Genomic DNA, 24,018 nt, shown 5'->3' with positions numbered 1-24,018 from the left:
AGACATGAGCTGGGTGGAGCGGGGTTTGGTTAAGGCAAAGGCTGATTTTGTCTGTCTGTTAGAAAAATATCTTATGAACCACTGGACGAACTGTAATGAAACTTGTAGATAGTAACCATTAAATGTACATCTACATCATTATTTGAGTCAACTCAAGAGATACTAGCCGTCACAGCCAAGCAACATCAAAAACGCAAAATGGCTACAATTCAGTCAGTTTTACCTGTGGTAGTAGCTGACTGATCCCTAACATCTATTCTGAGCGCTTTTTCCAATTGCAATTTCCAAACTGGAGTCGAATCTGTCTGTTAGCAAAATATCTCATAAAGCGCTGAATAGATGTTAATGAAACTTCCAGGAAATAATCACTGCTCATCTACAGTTACCTATTGGAGTTGACCTAAATCAAGATGGCCGTCACAGCTGAGTGAATTACACAGCAATGACTAAAACTCCATCCGTTTGCGCGCAAATTGGTTATAGCCGAGAGTTTTTCACTACGCCAAGCGTTGACAGATTATGTAATTTTGCACGAGATTTAGGCCCAATAAGGTTGAACCAATAYGTCGTTTCTCAAAAATAATCTAGCATGCAAGCAATATGCATTTCTTCAGTTATAKTTACCATTAGGGCTACTTTATTAAACCTGACTGAGTTTCAGCTGCATACTGGAAACACAAAAATGTTTTGCAAAGCAAAACTAAACCAGCAGCACTATTAGTGACTATTGTTAGATTTGCACTGTTTAACATTGTTCGCAGGCTATATAATAATAATAATAATAATAATAATAATAATAATAATAATAATAATAATAACTTGCCCAAGCAGTTTTCTTCCTGTGGTCAGCAGATTGATCTGTCCAACAAAGCGAGCTTGAAGGTAAACAGCGCCACCATGTGTCCAGGTAAACAACAACATTAGGTCATCTGACCACACGTTCCAGCTCACCTGTTTATTATTTATTTATCAAACCTTCTCATATAACCGTGGAGAGGTGCTGACATGGTTTTCAGTTTTTATTTTACTTTTTTTTTTAATTCACGGTGGCACGTTAGGCTTCAATGCAGGACTTAAAACATATATACGGTATTACTAAAAGTTTTTTTTTCCTTACATTTTCTTTCGTTTTTTTTTTTTCTTTTTGGCGTCAAATTTATTTTATCTATCCTGTGGTTTGAAAAAAAAAAAAGACAACGTGTGTGTTAGTGTGTGTGTGTGTGTGTTTGTGTGAAAGAAAGAGGTGTGTGAAGAGGAGGAGGAGGGGATTGAAGTCGCTGTGGGGAAACATCGACCTGTTTCAGGAAGAACAGATGAACCTTATGTTGGGGAGTTTTTGCGTAAAACAGAAAAACTCGCTGAAAACACGTTTTGGATTCAAACTTTGGTGAATGTGGAGCCTGGATTTTTGTCTAGTTTCTGTTTTCTTTGCTTCACACCATCTTGTCTTCAGTTTCCTGGATGTCGGCTGGCTGGCAGTGCACACATGGAGGGTTGTAGGATGTTCTGCTGAACTCATCAGAGCAGGAGACCCACGGACCGGACCAGGACGATGAGGGACCGGCTGGCTGAGCTGACCGCTGTAAGTGTTTAACTAACAGAGGCGGTGGGCCTGAAAGAGAGGGGTGGGCTCAGACATCCCCCAAACCTTTTACAGTTCACTGAAATGTATGTCTGTTTGTATTTCAGCAACATTTATGGCTGTTTTAGTTACACCACTTTAGAATAAAGGCGATAAATAAATAAAGTTTCAAAAACTAAACAAAAATATACATAGATGAATGTTTTTTCTTCTACACCTAAACAAATAAGTTATTGTGCCAACTGCATTCAAGGTAGCTAACAGAGCTAATCAAAGTAAGGCAAAAAATAATAATTCTATAACTCCGTCAATATTACAAATATTAAGGTAAAACTTGGTGAAGTAGATGTTGACATAATTGAAGTTCTAACATATTGAGGCCATTTTGTTGTTTAAAACATTAACATACAAAGCATAGGCCATTCAGTGTTTAATTTATTTAAATGTAGTACCTTTTAAAGAAAAGTAAAAAAACAAAAAAAAAAAAAAACCCAGAATGTATCTCAGCACAAAGTAAAAAGGCCTAAGTTCTGTTAAGCCCATTTATGACACACCTCTGGAATAAAGACATCTTTTGAAGTCACGAAATCAACATTTTTTTTAAAGTGCCATTTATGCTTCACTGAGAAATTGTTTATTCAGTGACAAGTTGTAGGAATAATAAAATTACACGTTCTATTTAGAACTACAGATCTATGTAAAAGAACAAGTAAAAACTTCAGTTCTTCTGCAGAAAGAACTGAAGTTTAGTTAGGAAGTTTAAATATACTGTATGATGGGTATGTTTTTTGTTTGTTTTGTCTTTATCTTAAATTTTATGAAAAACTACTCCATTTTATAGAAAAAATGAGATTCTTCTGTCAGATTTAGAGAACATTTTCTGACTTCATTTTAGATTGCTGCATAAACAAAGTATGAAATTAGACTAACAAACTAAACTGTGCACAAGTAAGGAAATTTGTGTTTATATGTTATTTGTTGTAACCATGCTTCTTGGCAATATTGTTTATATAGTATATTGTATATATAGTATATTGTTGGAAAGCCTGTTAATTTCCCTTTGAAATGGTGAAACATTTGTAAGGAACATACATTTCTTAGATGAGCAGTAGAGTTATGCACATGAAAATTTTGACAAACAGCTTAAATTGACATTGATTYGTTTGGTGGACTGGATGATTAAAGTTCAAAGAAACAAGTCATATTGGCAGTGTAACAGTTTATTCATTTAACAAACAGGAGCCACAGAATCATGGAAGAACCATACACAGCTACAACAGCCTGGCACCACCTCCTCATGCTTCTCACCAGCATAGTCACACACTGATGTGGGATGGCATCTCATTCTTCAACAGGCATTTTAGAGGCTAGAATTTGGTCTCAGACTGTGGAGATCTGAGATTGGCACTGGTTGCCAATCAGGCACCTGAGTGGCTGCACCTGGGGGGTACCAGAAGCTCAAAACAAGTGTCAAAAATAACTGCAAAATAAGATGTTTGAAAAAGAAGAATTGGTTAATTTTACGTGTGAGCAACCCACATACTCTGCTCTACTGCTCATCCCATAAATGCATGTTCCTTCCAAATCTGACCATTTGAAAGGAAAATTAACAGGCTTTACAATTATGTAAAAAGAATTTTTGCCAAGTATCATTGTTACAACAAAGAAAAATTCTACCAAACACAAATTTACTTTATTTTTGTCCTAAGTATATTAGCTCAACAGTAAAACTGATCACTGCATATGGAAAACATTCTAGTGAAAGCTCAAGTCAAATTTTGGCAGTTCTGTTACAGAAGTGAACATTTCTGTATAATCACAGACATTTCTTCTAAGTTCTGTTAAAAAGCATGGTTCACCCAGGCAACCCAACCTGTTATTACAGTCATTCTACTGCAGATTTGATCATCAGGCACAATTTGAAAAGCCTTGTACAAGAAAACCTGCAAAAAGAGGGTTGAAGGTCTGCATCCAGAGCCACAGGCTGCAGGACCCACGCACTGAAACCCATTTTCTCATCTGCACAGAGTAACACACAAGCTGAGGAGGATGTGACGGTCTCTGTGGACACTGACGGCTTCATGGAGACATATTTCAGGAGGGTGGGTGTGTGAGCGTAAACTCCTGGATAACTCAGTGAGTCTTTAAGGTGTTTATTGGTCGGTTTCAGGTGGAGGAGGTCAGAGGGCTGATCGATAAGATCTCCTACCAAGTGGAAGAGGTGAGGAAGGTACACAGCATGATCCTGTCTGCACCCAACCCAGACGACAGTAAGTTTGTCTTTAGAGAAGGTTGAACTCTCAGTCGACACAGTATGACAGAGACCACTTTGTGTTGTGATTTTTTTCTGCTGTGCCAATAAGGCTGAAACTGAACAGAGCTGCTTGTACAGATTTGGACTTTGTGGACATGCAGCAGATGTCTTGTTTCCTCTGTTGCCTTTTGCTCTCGGTTGGAAATGAAAAGTTTGCAGGCCGGAAATCTGCAAAGGAAACAAGTCTTTTTTTTTTTTTCAAAAATCCTCAGACTATTGTAGTTCAAGGCCTGTCTGATCCTTTTATAAACCACTCAGAGGCTTTATTTTTGATGTTTTCAAATGATCATCCAACACTTTTCTAATGATTTGAAACAACAAAATGAGAAAAGACATAATTTCCTGGCTTTATTCTTTACATGAGCTGAGATTTCCTGGATAACATAAACCACGGTTCACAAAGCCCCAACATCATCTGTGTTTATCACTCACCAAAGAAAGAAACAAAGACCTTTTTGCTTTTTGACCACTGCTGTAAACCTTTGTATAGGAGCCAAACTGAATCACAGTAACTCAATATTTACAGACTTGTGGAGATTTGTTAAAATCTGGTAAATAAACACAAACTAATGTTTATCCCTTTTTGCGTGCGAAGGTACCAAGAATCAGCTGAGTGCACTGACCAACGATATCAAAGGGAATGCCAATGTGGTGCGAGCTAAGCTAAAATGTGAGTTGAACACTTTTACTGATGACACATGACAAACATTTATATTGATGTATCGTGATGTAATCATAACTGCTTTTTTGTGAAGCCATGGAACAAAACATGCCAAAAGATGATGTTGCTAATAGAGCTTCTGTCGACTTCAGGATCCAGAAAACACAGGTGAGACAAACSGTCCAATGACCAGAGGTTTTTCCACACAGTTAATACTTATACCATCCAAATAGCAATGTTTTTGCTTTGATTTATCAATTGTTTATTCAATAAAAGGAATTAGAAATACTTGGAATGTGTAACTTTCACCCACTGCCTTRAACATCAAAATTTTAAAGAAATCTTGTAAGATTTGATATTTTTCAGACAATCTGTTCGGCACGACTGTTCTACCAACACACCAAACTTTAGTTCAATATCCGTAAAACTGACCAAGTTAAAGACATTTTTCCGTCAACTAATGTCCACTCTAGCTGCCATCTTGAATGAGTCATTATTATTATTATTTTTTTATCTTTATTAAAATTTGTCCAGCGGTGCATGAAATAGTTTGCTAACAGACAGGCAGGGATGACCTCAACTGTTCATGCCAAAGTTTTAAACAATGCTCATGATATCTGTTAGTTCTTTGAGTACGAGTGGGAATGACTCTTGGCTTCTACTACACCTAATTATGACCCCCGCACGCAAAGCGTAAGCGGGAGTCATGTTGTTTTCGTACGTTTTTTTATTTTCAGTAATTTTTTTTGTCAACCGTAGCACAAAAACRGCTGCACCGATCAACATGAAATTTGGCAGGACTGTAGATGAGTCTGACCTACACTGCACCAGCCAACGGTTTTACGATAGACCCCATATTTGAGGAGGGGGCTCCTTTCAAAGTGGGGGTGTCAGGACATGCAAAATCGCTTATAACTCAGAAACTGTTCAACATAGAAGCTTCAGATTTCTTTTGTTGTTTAGCTCTGATGAAGCTCTATCCATCAGGCCCACATTCAGTGCCCCCACCCCCCACAGACCCCCAATTTATCTGAAATATGGGTATCTGGACATACAAAACTTGTTATAGCTCAAAAACTATTAAACATAGGAGCTTCAGATTTCTTTGGTTGTTTAGCTCTGATGAGGGGCTATCCATCAGCGCGCCCCCCAAAAAAATGACCCCCACCCAAACCACTACAATTTTGGGATGCACCTAGTAGCGTGACATTTATTAGGAATAAAGACTTCTGAGTTCTGGTGCAATTGTGCATGCGGGGGTCATTATGTTACCGCTATGAAGTATCTAGTTTTAGCTCACTATCTGTAAAATTGACAGAGTTTGAGACATTTTTTGTGTTAAGATCAGTTACAGTAACAGTGGTGGCAATCTTGAATGGAGTTCATTCATTTTAGACATTAATCAGTTGCATACAAGCAAACACACAGACAATTAAATGCAGGTTCTCTTGATTTTTACGGTGCATWTAAATATTATCCTTACATTCTAATTCTCTCTGAATCTTAAACCAATCTTAAACCGGATTGGCAGCACCTGGGGGRACCACAAGCTCAGAACAAGTGTTAAAAACARCAACAAAGTAGGCTGTTTGGCAGAGAAGATTTGGCTAACTTTTCATGTGCACAGCCCAGATACTCAGCTTTACTGCTCATCCCATGTTCCTTACAAATGTGGCACCATTTAAAAGGAATTCAACAGGCTTTCCTACGTTTTAAGACTTATTGTCAAGAAGCATTGTTACAACAAAGAAATAAAATACCAAATCTAAATTTCATTATTTTTTGTGCTAAGTTAATATACTATAAGCATCTTAAGTTCTGTGGTGGCCTCTCTAAARTACTTGCAGCACATTCTCATCCTTTGTCATCTTTTTTTCCTCACTTCCCCTCAGCACACGGTGCTATCCAGGAAGTTTGTGGAGGTCATGACCCAGTACAACGCCACTCAGGTGTCGTTTCGAGAACGGAGCAAAGGAAGGATCCAGAGACAACTGGAGATAAGTAGGTGACAAAGACAAAGACAGGATCCCCTGGTTCWATGTGAAACCAAAACATTTTGTCCTGTTTGAGATGGTTACTTTCAACATTGTTATCAATGAAACTAAAAGCAAGGAACACCTTTTTTTTTCTTGCATTGTCTTCTTGAATACACATTCTCAGTTTGGGAGCACAGAACACAAGAATCCAGAGATAAAATATTCATGTAAAAAGCAGTAGTGTCCTGTTCTAATCACAACCAAACTGTAGACAATCAGCATTTTATTCAAATCTGAGCTGGAGAGTAAAACTAAGGGGGACAAAAACATGTTCAGTAGTTTGAAATGTGATATTTTCCATAATTTCTCTGCCACGTTCTGTGGTTTTCTGCTAAAAATAACTGTGACACATATAGGTTCATTAGATTCTCCATGTATGGGTAACATGAGACGGTAGTGAAAAGAGAGAAAAATAGGGACTGTTTCCCCACAGTCCCTGTGTACTCCAGGACTGATACTGATACTGGAGATGTCTCTCGGTGTCGGCGTTGCCCAGGAAATATGCAGAGGCCAGCCAGGCTTGTGAAACAGACGTTCACCCTTTAGACAGAAATTACACACAACCTCTGTCTGTGCTGCCCTGGACTTGCAGGATTTAATGAAAATGTTCTGTGGAGAGACAAGACCCTCTCCTTGATGTCTCCGTTCTCAGAGGTGTGCGTGTTTTGCTCGGTTTTTTGGTCTCTCCGAGGAATCGCTATTGCAAAAGGTGTGTGACACAACAAGCACCTGCACAGAGATCCGCCTCCCCAGGGAGAGGGTTGCACAACAGGAGGCAAAGCTTTCTCTTTACAGAGTTTCAGGGCCGTGTTCTGTTGTGCTGTGTGTGTTTGTGTGACATTAAGCTCCTGCTCCCTTAAATATTTCTACATTTGATGACTAATATAAAATGTACGGTCTTGGTCAAAAGTTTTAGCAACCCTGAAAGATAGCTATAAAAATGAGAACAAATTAAAAATGTACTTGATTCATGTTAGAATATTTCCATAAAATGCTTAAACAACCAAACAGCTTTTGACTTAACGTTAAATTTAGCCTGAAATGAGTGAATAGTGTGTATTTGTGGACAACACTAAGACATTTACAGACCAACATGAACCAAGCTGCTTTGACAATCAGTGGTTTGAGGCACATGTCCATGAAATAAACCTGAAAAAATGATTAAAGAGAAGAGATGCATTCTATTTTTTTTTGAAAGTCTGGTAAATAGGTCTTGATATAGATTCGAGTTTAACCTTTATGATACTTGTTAAAAGACTCAGACGTGGAAACTTGGAAAAATTATTGCTTCTATTTTTATGAGAGACTATGTGACAATCAGATGAAGAGAAATAAAAAGGCAAGTCTTCAGCTGATCACCTTAATCAGCTGGAGTAGATCACTAAACATTTGGCAACAAAAGGGTTTGGAGCACCTGCAKTTATCTTATATTTATTTATTTTTGTCTTTTTAACCTTTAGATTTCAGCTTTTTCCTTGTGTATCCTTCTGGGCACTAAATACAAATTWAACTTTTTTTGTCTTAATGGTTAGGCAAAGAATGTAATTGTTTAACTGAAGTCATCTTTCTTTGTTACTTTTCACTTGAAATAAAGATTTGCCTGCATGCACAATGTTGACACACAGCTCCAGGGAGATATCAAAGTCCTGTTAAATTTATTCTGCTGGATTATTTATGTGGTACAAGACAACACATGAGCTGCGTTAACTTCAGGCCTCAGAGTTGTCCTCACCCTTCCTGCTTTCATTCTAGCTTTAGAGAAGACAGTAGGGTAGGGGGTGGGGTTACGATCAGATGTACCTGGAGGTGTTGATCTTGATGAGGTCAACAACCCTCTGGGTCCACTGGTTGTCCCCTCACTAAGTGAATGGTAAAATTGCAGCTTATATTTTGTCCCTCATCTCATCCAGTCCTAAGAGCCCATCTTTGCCACCAGGAATCAGCCTGATCAGGGACCCTCCTTCACCTGCTGCCCGGCATGCATTGCCCCTGACCTTGATGGTCCTCCCCACAGGCCTCCATTAGTCCTTTCGGGCTTCRACCGGCCGAGCCCCAGGAGCCAAGGCTTGACCTCCAGGCGCTCGCYGGGATCATAGCCCCCTGGATCATGGGAGTACTCAAACCTCTCCACCATGTTAAGGTGGCGATTCTGTGGAGGGGACTGCTCTGTCGTTCCAACTCTCAGGTCATGAGGCGTGGATCATGACCGAAAGAACAAGATCCCAGATACAAGCGGCAGAAATGAGCTTCCTTCATAGGGTGGCCGGGCTTAGCCTTAGAGGTAYGATGAGGAGCTCCATCATCCAGGGGTAGCTCGGAGTAGAGCCGCTGCTCCTCCATATCGAAAGGAGTCAATTGAGGTGATTCAGACATCTGATTAGGATGCCTCCTGGATGCCTCCTTTTAGAGATTCCAGGCACRACTCGCTGGAGGGATTATGTATCCTCTCTGGCCTGGGAACGCCTCAGGATCCCCCGGGTCAAGCTGGAAAGTATTACTGGGGAGAGTGATGTCTCTCCTGGACCTGTTGCCTCCACGGTATGACTACAGATAAGCAGAAGAAGATGGAGATCTCATCCAGTCAGTTCTACAAGTCAAAATCATATTTTTCTGATAAACTTGCTTGTTCATTGATGCTTGTTTGATGTTGGGCTGAGTCAGCAGGGAAAAACCTCTCAACCACATACCTGACCCAAAGCCTAACCTAAACTCAATTCACACATTAGTCCTAAACCAAACTCCTGACCCATAATGGTATTTTCTAGAGGTGTCCCGAAACTTTTTCACTTCCGATACGATACCGATATTGACCCGATACCATATCAGTATGAATCGCACATTTTTACCCATTTTGTAGTGTGAAATCTTAGAAAAGTCTTGATCAAGTCAAACATTCTACAATTTAATAAAATAAATATAAATAAATTCAAATAAAATAAATACAAATAAAATAAATTATAAGACCCTGAAAAATAAAACAATAAAAACAAAATGTAGTTTTAAAGTGTAAAATAACAATTCAGAATCACTCCAGTTATTTTTTTACTACCTGTCAGCCTGGTGCTGCTTTATGGTGGGAAAAACTGAAGGTGGGGACAAAACAAAACCCCACATTATTGTCCAATGTCCAAATGTTCAAAGTTAAGAGTCTACAGCTCCATTTTAACTGACTGTGCCCAAAACAACATGATCATTGCACTTAATCTTCACTAAAACAAGTGWAAATAGTAAGAATTAGTCAGTTAATTAAATTGATAGCTACCTTTCTTACTGCCGCATTTCCACTTTCTACAGTCCAAGCATCATGTGGAGATTAGCCTCTCGTTCCTGCAGGGAGTTTAGCAGCATTTAGCACTGCGCGCTTGTATTCCAAAACAAAAGCTGCGCTCTCCTTTATTCTGTCCATTAATCCCAGAGCTAATCCACGGGCAGCATTCTGCTGATGTCAAATTCGTAAGTGTGCTTACTCGCTTATAGAACCACAACCGGAGAGGAGGTTCTGAAACAGCGCCGATGTGCACAGTTGGAAACATGGAGACACACTGGACCAAGCCGAACAGCATAGCTGCTGCCAGGGTGGAGAGTAGAGCCTGGTTGTCTCTCTGGTTTAAAACGTACACGGTTCTGTTCCCCCACAGAAAACTTGTGCATGACAATTTTGCACTTAATTGCAACTCTGTTTTTGATGAAAATAGAAAGTACTGCCGACATCACTCCTACTTCTTGCTAATAAGCCTAAAGACTATAGATTAACAATAATAATGCTATGAATTTAACTATAGAATTTCTGCTATGTTAGAGCAAATGATGTTATTTCATTGGCATGGTTATTTTGACTGGATCAAATTTTTGTGGGGGTCATAACCCCTTTAGCCCCCCTGCAAATTACACCAATGGTACGTAGTATAAAAACGTGACCACTGCCATTTTGTTGGGGATGTGCTGAATCCAATATAATTAGCAGCTAAACTTTCTTTGTGTTTTATTCTTATCTGAGCTGGAAGAGTGACCACCAATGAAGAACTGGAGGACATGTTGGAAAGTGGAAATCCATCAATCTTCACATCTGATGTATGTTTTCTCCTACATTTGCATTTTCATCTTGTTTATGCAGAAGTCAGTCATCTGGAGTAGGCACGGATCAACTTCCTGTTTATTTTTCTTTGATACATAAAAACCTGTGTTTTCAAATGGGCATACATTGTCCATGTTTCTGTTTCAGATCATTTCTGATTCCCAAATCACACGGCAGGCTGTGAATGAGATTGAGTCTCGTCACCAGGACATTATGCGTTTGGAGTCCAGCATCAGAGAGCTTCATGCAATGTTCATGGACATGGCAATGCTGGTAGAAACTCAGGTAATGACTGTAAAAACGAGAAGCTTTATTGAGGGGTTAGTGTCAAATGCTGTCACCAATCTTATCTCAAACCTTAAAAGTGTAGAGTAAGTGTCACTAACGAACCAAGTGCACAAATTGTAATAAAAAACTGAAATGGAGTATTTCTACAGGGTGATATGGTGAACAACATCGAGAATAATGTCTCGAATGCAGCTGAGTATATTTGTCGTGCAAAAGAAGAGACTAAAAAGGCGGTGAGATACCAGAAGAAATCACGCAGGGTATGTGGTACCATTCAAATACTAATACATCTCAATATAAAAGATGCAAATGAGACAAGATATACGGTTTGATAACCTTCACATTGCTTCCTTCATAGCATTRAATAAACATGGCCTTTTTTATAGTTCATGTAGCAATTTCTATTTGCAGAAATACATCATCCTTGCCTTTGCTCTGTTGATCCTGCTTGCTGTCATCGCACTAATTGTTGGCCTGTCTGTTGGRCTAACCAAACGTGCTGTGTGAGACTTTCTGTGACTACTGTGTCAGGTAACACTTCCACACCCATTAACCCCCCTTTCTTGAACTGAATGTTCATCCATCCCATTATTTTCTTCTGACTCTGTTCATTCATCTGTGACAAGTTACTATAAATCTGAAAGCAGCTCTTCCTTTTCCTGACTTTGATGTAGTCCTTTTTTTTGATAGAAACTCCTCTACCTCGCCGTGTGTGGAAGTCTCCTTCTTGTACTCATCATTTTAATTGGAGTCTTTGGGTAATGGACTTTTTCATTTACGAACCTCACAGCGAGCTGTGATGAACTTTGGCTGGCTTCACAATACGACTGCCGTTCTCCATTCACCACTTTTACAAAGAAGATGCCTTTAGCACAGAGGAACAAAACTATGATGGATTTAAAGCACTTTGAATGAGTTACATCAGACTTTTTAAAATTAAGCTGTTCAGGAGCAGCGCTGTATGCCCAAACCAGAATGTGAGGATCTCACTGACGTTACATCATATTTGTACTTTTTTTCTCTCTGTTGTTGCTTTTTTTCCTGTTGAGTGGCTGTCTCGTAGCAACATATAGCATCAATGTTGGGGGAAAAAAATGGCACACATGCTGATGTAAGTGGTGTAAGTTTTAAATAGGTTACTCTGATATATAATAAGTTGTACACTGATGCCAACATACATGCACAAAATTTCCACTGTATGCCGATGTTTTGCTAAGTTAAGCATAGGTTACAGGTATGTGACAGATAGGTTATGCACAAGTTTACATGTTACATGTAAGTTACTCATACATTGGAAACCAGATGAGTACATTTACTGCAGAGCTTATGTGCAATGTTAGCATGTTAAATGTTACATCACAACATGCCACGCAAACTTAATGTTGGGCATAAGCTCTGCATACAGCAGGTCAAAAATCACTGTCATATGTTTGTTTACATTATGAATAATGTCTGGTTCACACGGCAAGATTTTAAAATTGTCGGTTGATTTTCAAAGACTGAGAGTCCACATATGAAGATAAAAAAATCTCAAATATAACAGGTTTGGTTCCACAGTGTGGTGTACATCCAAACGACAAAAGACAACACACCATACACGGATAGATTTCTCTCACGAACATTTACACGTCAGATGGGAAATCTCACAAAATCTCTTGAGATCAAACATGAGCTCATAGTAGATAAAATGGCAGATGAGGACGAGGCAATGGCAATCGTTTGTGGACTACTTTTAACGGAGACAAAACAAAAAGATGTCTCTGATGTCCATAGCTGCTGTTTTGTCTTCTGTATTTTGGATTTCCTTTCGTGTTTTCATCACCTTGTTTTCTGATGGGCTACATGTCACATTTGACAGGCTGTATGCTTGTTTGTCCCCGGGGAAACACCACACACGCTGGGATATCGGGCCAAGACGTATTTAATATGTTGAATTTCCCAGATTTGAGGTCGAAGTAGTTCAGGTGTCTTTCCAAGCCGATTAGATCACTCGTAACACACCACACTTGGCAGGAATATCTCATAAGATTACTTTTAGAGCCATCACTATAAACAGGGAATCAAGATTGTTGGAAAGGCGAAATCTGACCAAAATTCACACATTACTGTGCTGAGTTTTGACCCGATTTCGCAATAATCTTTGGACAAGTTATGGATGACTTTCTCACAAGTTATATTTTCATTCAACACTGTCAAACAATGACATTTTAGACAACTTACACCAACTTGTGAAAATTTTGTTATGACTAATTTACTCATAGGTTATGTGTTTGTTCAACTCATTGGCAGTAAGGAATGTTTACATCCAAACAAGGCTTCCAGTAAATTAAAAATTTTATTCCATCTTTAATGCACTCCAGTGTGTTGGACAAAATATACATTCATCGACATAAGTTGTAACCTGGAATGTCACTTAAGTTGTATAAAATATAGTCTGACAGAACCTTTAGATATATTAGATATGTTTTAATATATTTTAAAGCAATATTGTAACAGTTTGGAAAATGATCTGTGTTCTTATATATAAAAATAATCCATCTGTTTTAATAACATGGACCTCCTCAGCTGTGTTGCAGCTTCACGTCATGCACACATAAACATCTGATTAAAAACCAGAAAACAATCTTAGTCACAAAAACAAGCCTTTCTAGAGTTGTACAAAGTTTTGACAAATGTAATTGTCTCTTTCAACAGCTGATGCAGTTTGAGTTTAAATGTTTTCATGCCTGCTCCCATGTTCTTTTAGTGAATGTTCTTTAGAAATAGAAAATACCTAAGAACTCAATAGCATTCATTTTCATTTCCTTAGCTAAGTTTGAACAATCAGTGACACAGCAGATCTCACATGTCTTCTTTACATTCTGCTTAATGAATTAACTTATTGAACTGTATTTATGATAGTCTTTGTGTGTCATGACTGAAATATTTGTTCTGGAAAAAGTGGTGCAGTGGCCACTTTTTGGGATTTTTTTTTCAAGAGCACACATTTTAACATTTTGTATTTTATACTGGAGCTATAAAATTAAATAACTTCATTAAAAAGTAAAATCTTAAAGGTCTACACACATTTTTCTTATTGTTCTTTTTGTATTGTCATGCTGAAAATGATAAACTTATTGATTAAAAACACACAAATCCAGATTACTGAAGTGACAAACCTCTGAATTTCTGGGTCATAGGTGGGACCCCCCCCCCCCACACACACACACACACACACACTTCTTTCATCAGCAGATACATTTTGTTTGTGCAGAAGAAAACAAAGAAAAGCAGAGGGTTTTGTTTACTTTGAGCCTAATAAGCACTTTGCACAAAGAGCTTGATTTTCATGTAATTAACCAAACAAGATTAGTGGGGGAAGTGGAAGTGGCTCTCTGGAGGGTAAGTTATTTTCCTCACATGTTTTTTTTTTAAGGAAACTTTAGAGGTGCACTTAGAGAATGTGTCAGTAAAAGTCTTTCACATCTGTCCAGTCTGTCTAAGTCCAGTCAGGGCACATCATCAGTAATATGATCACATTCTGGAGATATTAAATGTAGATGAATATATATTTTGAGTGTGCACCTTTGCTGCCTAACTTTATTACACTTTAACGTGATAAAATTTGCATTAATGTAGATCACCTTTTATCACCAGGCCAGACAACAAGAAAACCATCAGAGATGACAGTAAGGGAGCTTTTTCAGACTGACATGTAAGATGTAACATTATGACCTGACAGGTAAAGTGGGGACATAATGCTGTCAGAATCTACATCCTGGTATTCACATGGGCTGACTGCTCTGCTGTGGAAGGGCTTAGAATTAAAGCAGTGATCAGAGGTTTAAAAAATCTAATCTGATGTAATTTTTCTAAAGTTTACTCACTTTCTCATTCTTTTTAGCTTAGTGCTCTTAAAGCTCAAAGACATACAGCTGTGGAAAAAATTAAGAGACCACTGCACAGTTATTTGGTTGAAAGCATTCCACCAAATATTGATTTCTGAACTCTTCCCGAGTTAAAACATTAGTACTGTTGTTTCTAAATGAATATAAACTTGGTTTCTCTGCATTATTTGAGGTCTGAAGGAATTGAATCTTTATAGTAATTTTAACCATTTCTTATTTTCTGCAAATAAATACTACATTTTTTCTTGGAATTTTGGAGACATGTCAGTAGTTCACAGAATAAAATAATACTCAAACATACCTATAGAAACTGATCATTTTAAAGTGGTCTTTTATTTTTTTTTCCATGGCTGTATATAACAAAAAGTTTTCACTAGATTTGTTTTATTTGTCTCTGATGTGAATTTACAGTATTTAATGCATGACATACTGTATATACACTTAGAATAGTTTTATTTCTGCATGACCCACTTTTTTTGTTTTTAGTGCTTTTCTGATGGAATTCCCACGCATGCTTCTGAAATATATAGAAACAAAATAAATTTTAACTTTTGTTTAAATATATTTACTGGATATAGGCACCAGCTGTCCTGAAACCTGGAAAGGGGATAAAGAAGATGGATAGATTTYTTACATTTAGAAATTATTTCTCCAGTGAGTATTACTGACTATATTTGAATGCGCTCATTTTTTTTATTATTTGCATATATTTTAAAATGCCAAAGTTGTGAAGATTTTTCTTCTTCACCACATAATAATGTCAAGTAATAATAAAAACAAACAGTACTGCAAAATATTTTACGACAGCGTATTTGGGCCACACAATATAYTGTATATTTTTTATTACAAGAAAAAAGTCACATTATGAGAAAAAAAGTCATGATCTTACATGCAATGTCCATTTTCCATTCCAGATCTTTACTAATTTTCTCATAATTTTTCAAACACCTGCTGTAGACAGCCATGTGTGTCTCTGTGTTTATGAAGTAAGTTGTCCATGATGACTTTTGGGTCACTGTGACAACTAAATCTGTCAATGCAGCCATTAATTCAATTCAGTTCAGTTCAAAAATACTTTATTGATCCCAGAGGGAAATTTGGTACAGATTCAGTTCATCATATATTCATTTGCACAACCGTTTTAACATCCTGCTGCTGATAATTTGATGCTACAAGATTATTTATTTGAACTGATACTAAAGTACAACTTCACAGGTTGTTCAACAATCCTCATTTTAACGCAGTTGTAAGACTGCTGTTGGGTCATCACACCATGGATCTGACATCACAACTGGATGAGAGACCAATCCATTTTCACTCCCAACTCGTCACATAGTGACGCTTGGTCAGGTACCGTCTGCGTACCCCCCTCGTGTCAGTTATTAACGAGAGGAGGAGCRTGTTGTCATAATTTTGAAAAGAGTAAGAAATGCATGACAACTAACCGTCCCAGAACCTAAACTGAACTTCATTTAGCCCTAGACAGCCTATCCCTGATCTCAGTACCTAAAATTAAGCATTAACTCCGATCCCTCATATTAACCATTTTTGAGAGACAGCATCTAAATGGCGTAACTGAACAAAGTTTTCTTTCATTCACTTTATTTGAAAATTGTATACTAATTGTCAATGAATTGTTTACCAAAACTACATAAAGAATTTGTAGGAAATAAGCTGAGAAATTTCACTTATTTGCAAAAAAATGTATTGTATATGTTATACGTTATTAATACTGATATTATAATGAACTGAACTGCACTGTAGAGGCTTGGCTTAACTGAAAGTGGAGCTGACAGCAGATAAAATTCTCCCTATAGCTAATGGTGTGTTTTGTATTGCAGTCATAGATGACAGAGTGGAAACTGTTTTTAGATGACTGGACCACTGTAGGGGGTCATGAGTCTGTAGTCACATGAGGCCCCCAGCTGTTGGAAATTACATTTATAAGATCAATAAAAGCTCCAGTTTAGAGATCTGAGCCAGTAAAAAAGGTACAGTTTAAACGTCACAGTTGGTTCAAAACAAAATAAAACAAAAAACACTACTGTTGCAAAGGAAAGTTACATCTCTTTACATAATTAAATGTAAAATTTTCACTATATTCCCAATAATCTTAATAATTAAATTATATGTTTTTAGAATAAAAAACAGAAGTCCATTTGAGTGTCTGTGGTATTTGTATTTCCTGTGGCAGCTGTGGCATCATTTGTGTCTCCATGTACTGACAGTAATCCAACATCCTTTATTACGTAACTCTGCTGAATACAGATATTTATAATCTGACYATGCTGGATTTATGACATCAACCCGCACTGCTAACCATGACGAGCGTTGGGGGAAACATGCAAACTCTTGAGTCATGGTGTGTTTTTACTCATATCAAAGAGGAAATGTCGCTGACGTGTATAATGTGACTGATGCACGTCTTATCTGTTTTTATGCGCCAGGGAACAATGGGCTGTCAGAAGATCTGCAAGGTGGAGAAACTCCTGCGACCCCACAAGGAAGTGGCGGTAAACCAGAAACAAAGGTTGGCCACGACAAAGAAGAGCAATCGGATGAGAGGCCCAGATAAGGTGAGCGTAGTGCACTGTTTGTTAAGCTTTCAGGGAATTGATTTGACTGTGTGTGTGTGTGTGGGTACAGGCAGGATTAGCAGCAGCTGATGCCCGGAGTCATAATCTGACCTTAACCTCCAACTCTGAACCAAGGCTTTTATTGTCACTATCAGGATCTTGTGCAGCCATAGACTGCATTTACTGCTTTTGTTATTTTTATGTTGCRGGAAATTATTTGATGTGCCATTTTGCAAGATGCATTTTATAAAGTAAAGCAAAATGTCACTAAGCTTTTCTTTTTCAGCAAACTTTTCAGCCACAGCTAAATATGTGGAAAAATGTWTTGACTGTTTGTTATTTTACCTAGCTTTTGCCCATTGTATAAATACATTTATAATAAGACCAAATACTAGCTATAACAAACTTTAGGAGTTTATTCAGCTCTTTTTTTTAAGTACAGAATGGTGAAATTGTTTAACTCTGACAAGACTAACAAGCTAACGACTAGTTCAAAAGAAGCTAAGCCCAAAATGGATTTTTGTCATCTTAAAACAGCTCAGGTTTAAAACTATTATAGCCATGCAATGCAAAGCTATTTTATAAACCTTTACTTCACCATCAATTTCACAATGCACAGTAATTCACTTGCAAGTTCAAGTTAGTTAATTATCTTTTCTTTAAACAGGCAAAACCCACTGACACCACAGATATCTCTATTCTCTATTTTTTTTGTACACAAGTAAGATGCTAATTATCCATAACCTTCCTGCAGAAACTCACTTGAGAAAAGCTAAACTATCCCTTTAAATAACGCACACCGAGGTGAGCTATGAAGCWAAGTATCTTGTTCTTTTTTAAAACAAAATATGGTATCATTAGCTACTGGAATTACTGTCTTYTGAACAATAGACTCGAATATGAAAGTCCACCTGAGACAACAAAAATTTGAAATTACTGCTTGTGTATCAACAGTGCAGCAATTAAACTGCACACTCAACAGGTAGGAAAACTGTTTTAGTCAATACTGATTTTATTTTTAACAAATCCAATATCCTTGGTCGACCAATACTGGATGATAAACGGCAGACTTCGAGGTTCAGCAAAACGTGATTAAGTTTTATCTTCCACAGTGGAAAACRTGTGTAAAATTACAAAACTATTAGAGGACAGTATTATTTGGGAAAACAGGAATCTGTGTTTGCTGAAAACAACCYTCACATTCATCATTCATACATCATGCTGATCAATCTATTTCATTTACTGAGCTACAATGAGTGTTTTCATGTTCATGTTCAAAAACACATAGATAAGAATAGGAAGAATATACAGTTTGAGTTATGTTGTAACACATTTATAACAGGACAGGAGTTTTTTTACGGGGGGTTAGATTCAAAATCGRCATGTTATGTCATTCCCTCATCATAAACATAYCCAGAGTGTTGCTTTGACTCAATCRTGCATGTTTGAGAAATCTTTGATTCTCCTGTAGCCATGTGGAGCTGCCTAAACACTTGYTGGTACAAAGCACCACCTATTTGTACAAAGCTCCTCCCTGGAGCTCAGTCTGCAGCTCCTGCCCCACACAGCTCCACCACTAGCWGCAACAGCAATTAGCAGACACCTGGTGGAACTGCACATCTGTTGAGCTTTTAATACTTACAACAAATCACAGCTTCATAAAACTTCTGTTTATAGATTCTTCATTAAAAGTAACTTAACTTTTTTTGTACATGTATGATGACTGGGAAATGTATTACCAAGCTGAAATAAGAGTCTGTACTCRCTTCAGTTCTTCAGAAAATATATGGGTCTGATGTAGGAYCATTTGAGTAAGATTCAACTGTATCCTAAGTTGCCATTTTCCAAAACTGATATTACAYAATGCTGCTTCTTTTTMTACAYGAAGTTCTTAAAGAGACAAAGGCCTATTTCCAGGYGTTTTTATGATGCAAAGACAAATTTATTTTTGATATATACAGCATTTTCATAACAACCAAAGGTAACATAGTTACTTAGTTGTGGTATAGAATTGAACTGTRTGTCTAGGAAATATATAATACTCCCCTTTAATTGTTCTTTAACTAGATTTAGCTGCGATCTCGAAAAAAAGAGCTCTGCCGGTGCAGGATTCTGCTTAGAGGCATTTTTGTYGGTACAAACGATTGAAAGGCTTCAATTCTTTTGGGCTTCTGCAAACACATTAGCAGGAATTTGTTCTCAAATGCTGCCATTGTCTGTCAGCCTCTTGAAAATAATCCAGGATCTGATGAAAGAGACACTGATTTTGTGCGACTCGTATTTGCATAATGGATGGTTCTGCTGAAAGTYCGGCAAAGGATGTGGAAATAAGAAGTGCTGAGCTGAGACACGGCTTTGGTAGTCAGTCACTTCTCGATCAAACAGCAGGARTTAGGGCTGGACCTGCTGTCGTTCTCAATGGCTGAAGTCAGTGTCACTCATCTGTTGTAATTAAGACCTGCTTTTATGCTTTTCTTTTTAGGAGAAAGATGCAGAAAATGAGAACAATCTGACCTCCGGCTTCTCAGCCTAAATTAGTATCATGTCAAAATGTAAAAAATGCCTGTTTGCACAAGTATTTCATTTTTTCCCAGATAAAAGCTCAGCTTTTTGTGTTTTTTTATTATTATTTTTGTTGCAACACTCTGTTTGTACTTCACACGCAGAACTTTCCACTAAAGGCAATGTCAAAGCAGTTGTTTACATCTCCACATGTGTGTGAGTCAGTGTGGCGGAGGCAGGCCTGGAGCTCCTGTCCTGCCCTCTGACATCTGTTGACAGCTGTCGGCACAGGTTTCGGTTCTTTTAATACGCTAAGGTACTGGGGCATCAGCAGCAGCACTGTAGAGTACAAAGAACCGACCCAGGACGAGCACATCTAGTCTGCTTTTCATAGTGGGGAGAAAATACGTGAGTTAAATCTTTTTAATTTATTCATGGTTGTAGAGAGGTTAACGTGAAAACTTCGGGCGCTTCTCCTGCTGCTTGTCAGAACCTAGCTCCTTCCTGTTTAGCGTTTCCACAGCAGGTAGATGACACGGGTGGGATTCTTTCACATCTATCATGTGGGATGTTCTGGCTCCGTGAGTCTTTAACAGATGTGGTGCAATATAAGCTCTCGACTGGGACTGCACAGAGCGTCCCACTGGTACAGAGGTAAGGAGCTGCTTTGGTTGCTAGGCGTCAACAATCGGGAAAGCATATTTGTTTTGGGCCCTGCTCCTCCTCTGTGCTWCATCTCAGAGCAGAGTGCAGCACCGCTGTCAGCCACAGAGGGCAGCCACACTGTACACGCTGTACTCCTCTCCTTTTTCTTCATAGTGGAAAAAAAAAACCACCAGGATGACCCAAATAATCCTCTTTAATACCCTTCTGCACTTTCCTGATCTGAGATTGGATGGTAATGATGTTACTGCTGTTTGTGATAGCTGATTGGTCTGGCCCACTGTGCAGTGAGTGAGGGTTTGACAAGCCCAGCCTCCAGGGAGCCTGTGTGGCATAATGACCCATGACGAGGCACGGCTTCTCTGTCCCTGTGTCAGCTTGCAGAACAGAGGAGCTGAGAGGCACTGCAACCAAACTGGGAGCACAGACCAGGGGGACTGCCAGAGGACCTCATGTGACCTTGCCACTTTCAATCATGGACGCTCATCAGTGGCGGTTAGGTGAGCAGGCAGAGCGTTGGGAAAAGTTCCTGGAAGCGTCCATTGACTGGATCGTCTGTGACTGCTGAGAATAAGACAGAGAATGACCAGTTCTGATCTAAGAAGACCGAAGGCATCCTGGAGAGGGAGAGCTGCTCAGTGCTGCTGCACACTGCACTGCCTCTGCATCCCTGCATGCTTGAGTCTGTGTGACTAAGTGTGTGTGTGTGTGTGTGTGTGTGAGAGAGAGAGAGAGAGAGAGAGAGAGTGTGTGTGTGTGAGAGAGAGAGAGAGAGAGAGAGAGTGAAAGTGAGGGAGAAAGCAAGGGGGCGTGTTGGTGTGTGTGCTCTGCTGCACAGCCTCTGTAGCTGAGCTGAGCGATGCTCTCTGGCTGTCTCCCCCCTCTCTCTCTCTCTCCTTGAGCTGCCTGGCTGTGCCTCTTTCTGCCGAGCACTGATGAACCATTTTATGCAACATAGCTGCCATAGCCATCGTCCCGGTTCTGCTGCTGGCTGCTTCCCTGTCCCACCCCCCCACACCCGCCCCTCGTACAGTAGGAATCACCTGCCATTTCATCGGCGCTCTCTACGAAGGTAATGTGCCATCCACTGTCTGCTGTCAAGCTGTGTATGTTTTACTGAGCCGTGGTTTGTTGTACCGACTCTGCTGCATGTATCCCGGGCTGCTGCTGGCGAGGGGGGGAAAGGAGGATCAGAATATTTCTTATTGGCAAAGGTAATTGAAATGCACCCTGCTGCCTCTTGCACACTCATGTGCATTTCTCGAGAGATGGACGAGCCTGTTTCGAGCTGTTCTGCACAGGAGTGCAGGTTTGACAGTCCACGGGAAAGCGAGAGGACACCAGACCTTATTTGCATGCATTAAAGAAGATCCATTGGCATATTTTCATATATGGTTCCAGTCTTCTGTCCTGGGAGCAAACATATTGCGGYGTGTTTACTCAACACTTTAGCCGAAGAGCTGTGTGTCTAACATCTGTTAGGATGATTTTGGTGTTTGATCACTGCTCTGTTGTCACTGGAAATAATTTTTGGTACATTATGTATGCGGGGGAATATGCTTCAGTTTTAAATGATGAACATTCTTCTAAAACGAAAGAAAAGTCAAAAAGGTAGAGAAACAGATGTTTAAAATAAACATAGGARAACAAATTGCTTGATTAGATATTATTAAACATTTGTGGAGGATAATAATCAACCCCAACAGACTGTTATCAATACAGTACTTGACAGTTAAATGAACACAAACTGTGTTATAGGTGCAGGCTCTGTGTATGGGTTTCAGTAATGTTGCGTGTTGACAGGAGCATATACAAAGATATAAAAGTGTCCAAGTMCTTGCATGTTTTGCCAATTGCTTCACTTTACAGTCACATAAGAYCCTATAGGCGGCAGTCACAGGGATGAATAAGAGCAGTGGATAGAGATAATAGAGGCTGAACTGTGGGTTTGTTAGTCAGAACATATTTAGTATTTTGATGTGCATGTTTGCACAGGCATGAGTCAATTTTTGCYGCCTCCCAAGGTCAATCACTTTAACAGCTTCCATAATTAGGCCTGTCAGTCTCGTCTCACACCTTCTGATATGAGGGAGTACTCGGGCCCGACACTCTCATTCATGCTGTAGCTCATCCTGCCCACCTTGACAAGCAGGCACGGCCATTCATCATTTCTCTGGTTATCCCTGAGCTGCTGGCGTGTGACTTTTATCTTCACTATGCACAGGAGACAAGTGTTCGTCTCTCAAGCCCAAATTTGTCGGCTCTCCAGTGAAGTTGAATGCACGAGTGAAAGCGGTCTGTCGGCGTTAGCGGTGACGGTGACAGGGAGAGGATGCGTTAGCTGCGCGGGGCGTAGGATGGAGGGCATATCCACAGAGACGGAGTGCTGTTGTACATAATCGAGGGCATTTTTTTTCACTAGGGGTGGGAGTTTTTCTCTATCAGTCCTTTTATATAAGCACAACTTGAGGCTGACTTTGCCCACTATTGTAACAAAGTTAAACATTAATCTTTCACCTTAAAGTGGTTGATCATGCCTCAATATCACAAGATGGCAGGTCAAACATTCAATCTATTAATATTAATTTGTTAGAACTGTTTTACATGGGAAAATTTACAACTCTACTGAGGATAGTTTCTGTAAAAAAAGCTAAAAAGCCTAACATTCCTTTAAGGAATGCACATTATTCTGCCAATTTTTAAGCCGGAGTTTTAAACTAAAATCACCTCATGTTTGGAAGGGTAAAAGGTGTTACACTTTGCTTTGATTTATAGTGCTATTTACTGTGATCTTGTGAGATTTTACAAGATCTGTTAGTACCATGACATTCACTGAACACTGCTAAAATGTAGCTCAGTATCTCTAAAACTGACTGAGTTGGAGATGTTTTTTTGTTAAAGTCCATCAGCTGTGGCAGCCATATTGAGTAGGGTTGATTTTTAAATGTTAAGTTGCAAATGCACAAGAGTTTCACTATTTGTCCAATGGTTCATGAGATATTTTGCTAACAGACAGTGGTGACTTGACTGGCGGATGCTAAATTTTAGGACAAAGATTTAGCACAATGTGTAGCACTTTGAGTGTTTATTGGGTAAAACTTTTAGCTACCACGTTAAATTTTAGCTCAGTATCTATGAAACTAAGGTGTAGCCCTTTTGTGTTTGCTAATGTTGATTAGCCTCAATGTTGAAGATTTTTATCTATTGTTTTTTTTAAAGGAGGGTATAATGTGTTTTCTAGGCACATAGTTCATTAACACAATCAAGTAACTGTTACCTTCAGTTGTTATGAAAATGCTGTATATATCAAAAATAAATTTGCTCCAGGGAGGAGCTATATTTTGCTGACAGACTGTAATAACAGTCAATGCCAAATATGTATGCAAAAATAGAGCACATGTTTGATAACACATCTATGTGTATATATATATATA

At 38.8% G+C, this 24,018-nt stretch overlaps 2 protein-coding genes across 2 annotated transcripts in view; both read left to right on the top strand.

Annotated features, from left to right (window-relative positions):
• Positions 1–1,236: 1,236 nt before the first annotated feature.
• Positions 1,237–14,005, top strand: stx2b (syntaxin 2b). The gene is made up of 12 exons (XM_014023439.1): positions 1,237–1,387; positions 1,454–1,582; positions 3,610–3,684; positions 3,753–3,852; positions 4,492–4,566; positions 4,652–4,725; positions 6,450–6,558; positions 10,591–10,664; positions 10,816–10,953; positions 11,106–11,216; positions 11,368–11,487; positions 11,647–14,005. The coding sequence occupies exons 2-11, from the start codon at positions 1,553–1,555 to the stop codon at positions 11,461–11,463; spliced, it is 882 nt and encodes a 293-aa protein (XP_013878893.1). The 5' UTR covers positions 1,237–1,387; positions 1,454–1,552; the 3' UTR covers positions 11,464–11,487; positions 11,647–14,005.
• Positions 14,006–16,145: 2,140 nt separating this feature from the next.
• rimbp2b (RIMS binding protein 2b) overlaps positions 16,146–24,018 on the top strand; it is a gene marked incomplete at its 3' end in the record, with an annotated part of 94,337 nt that continues 86,464 nt past the window's right edge. The window contains 2 exon segments of the mRNA XM_014023438.1: positions 16,146–16,193; positions 17,291–17,419. Of these exon segments, the coding sequence (XP_013878892.1) occupies positions 17,297–17,419 (123 nt within the window).

The sequence above is a fragment of the Austrofundulus limnaeus genome, unplaced genomic scaffold (assembly GCF_001266775.1).
Source record: "Austrofundulus limnaeus strain Quisiro unplaced genomic scaffold, Austrofundulus_limnaeus-1.0 Scaffold369, whole genome shotgun sequence".
Lineage (NCBI taxonomy): Eukaryota > Metazoa > Chordata > Actinopteri > Cyprinodontiformes > Rivulidae > Austrofundulus > Austrofundulus limnaeus.
Note: the sequence above shows the minus strand (reverse complement) of the source record. Positions and strands in the feature narration are given on the sequence as shown.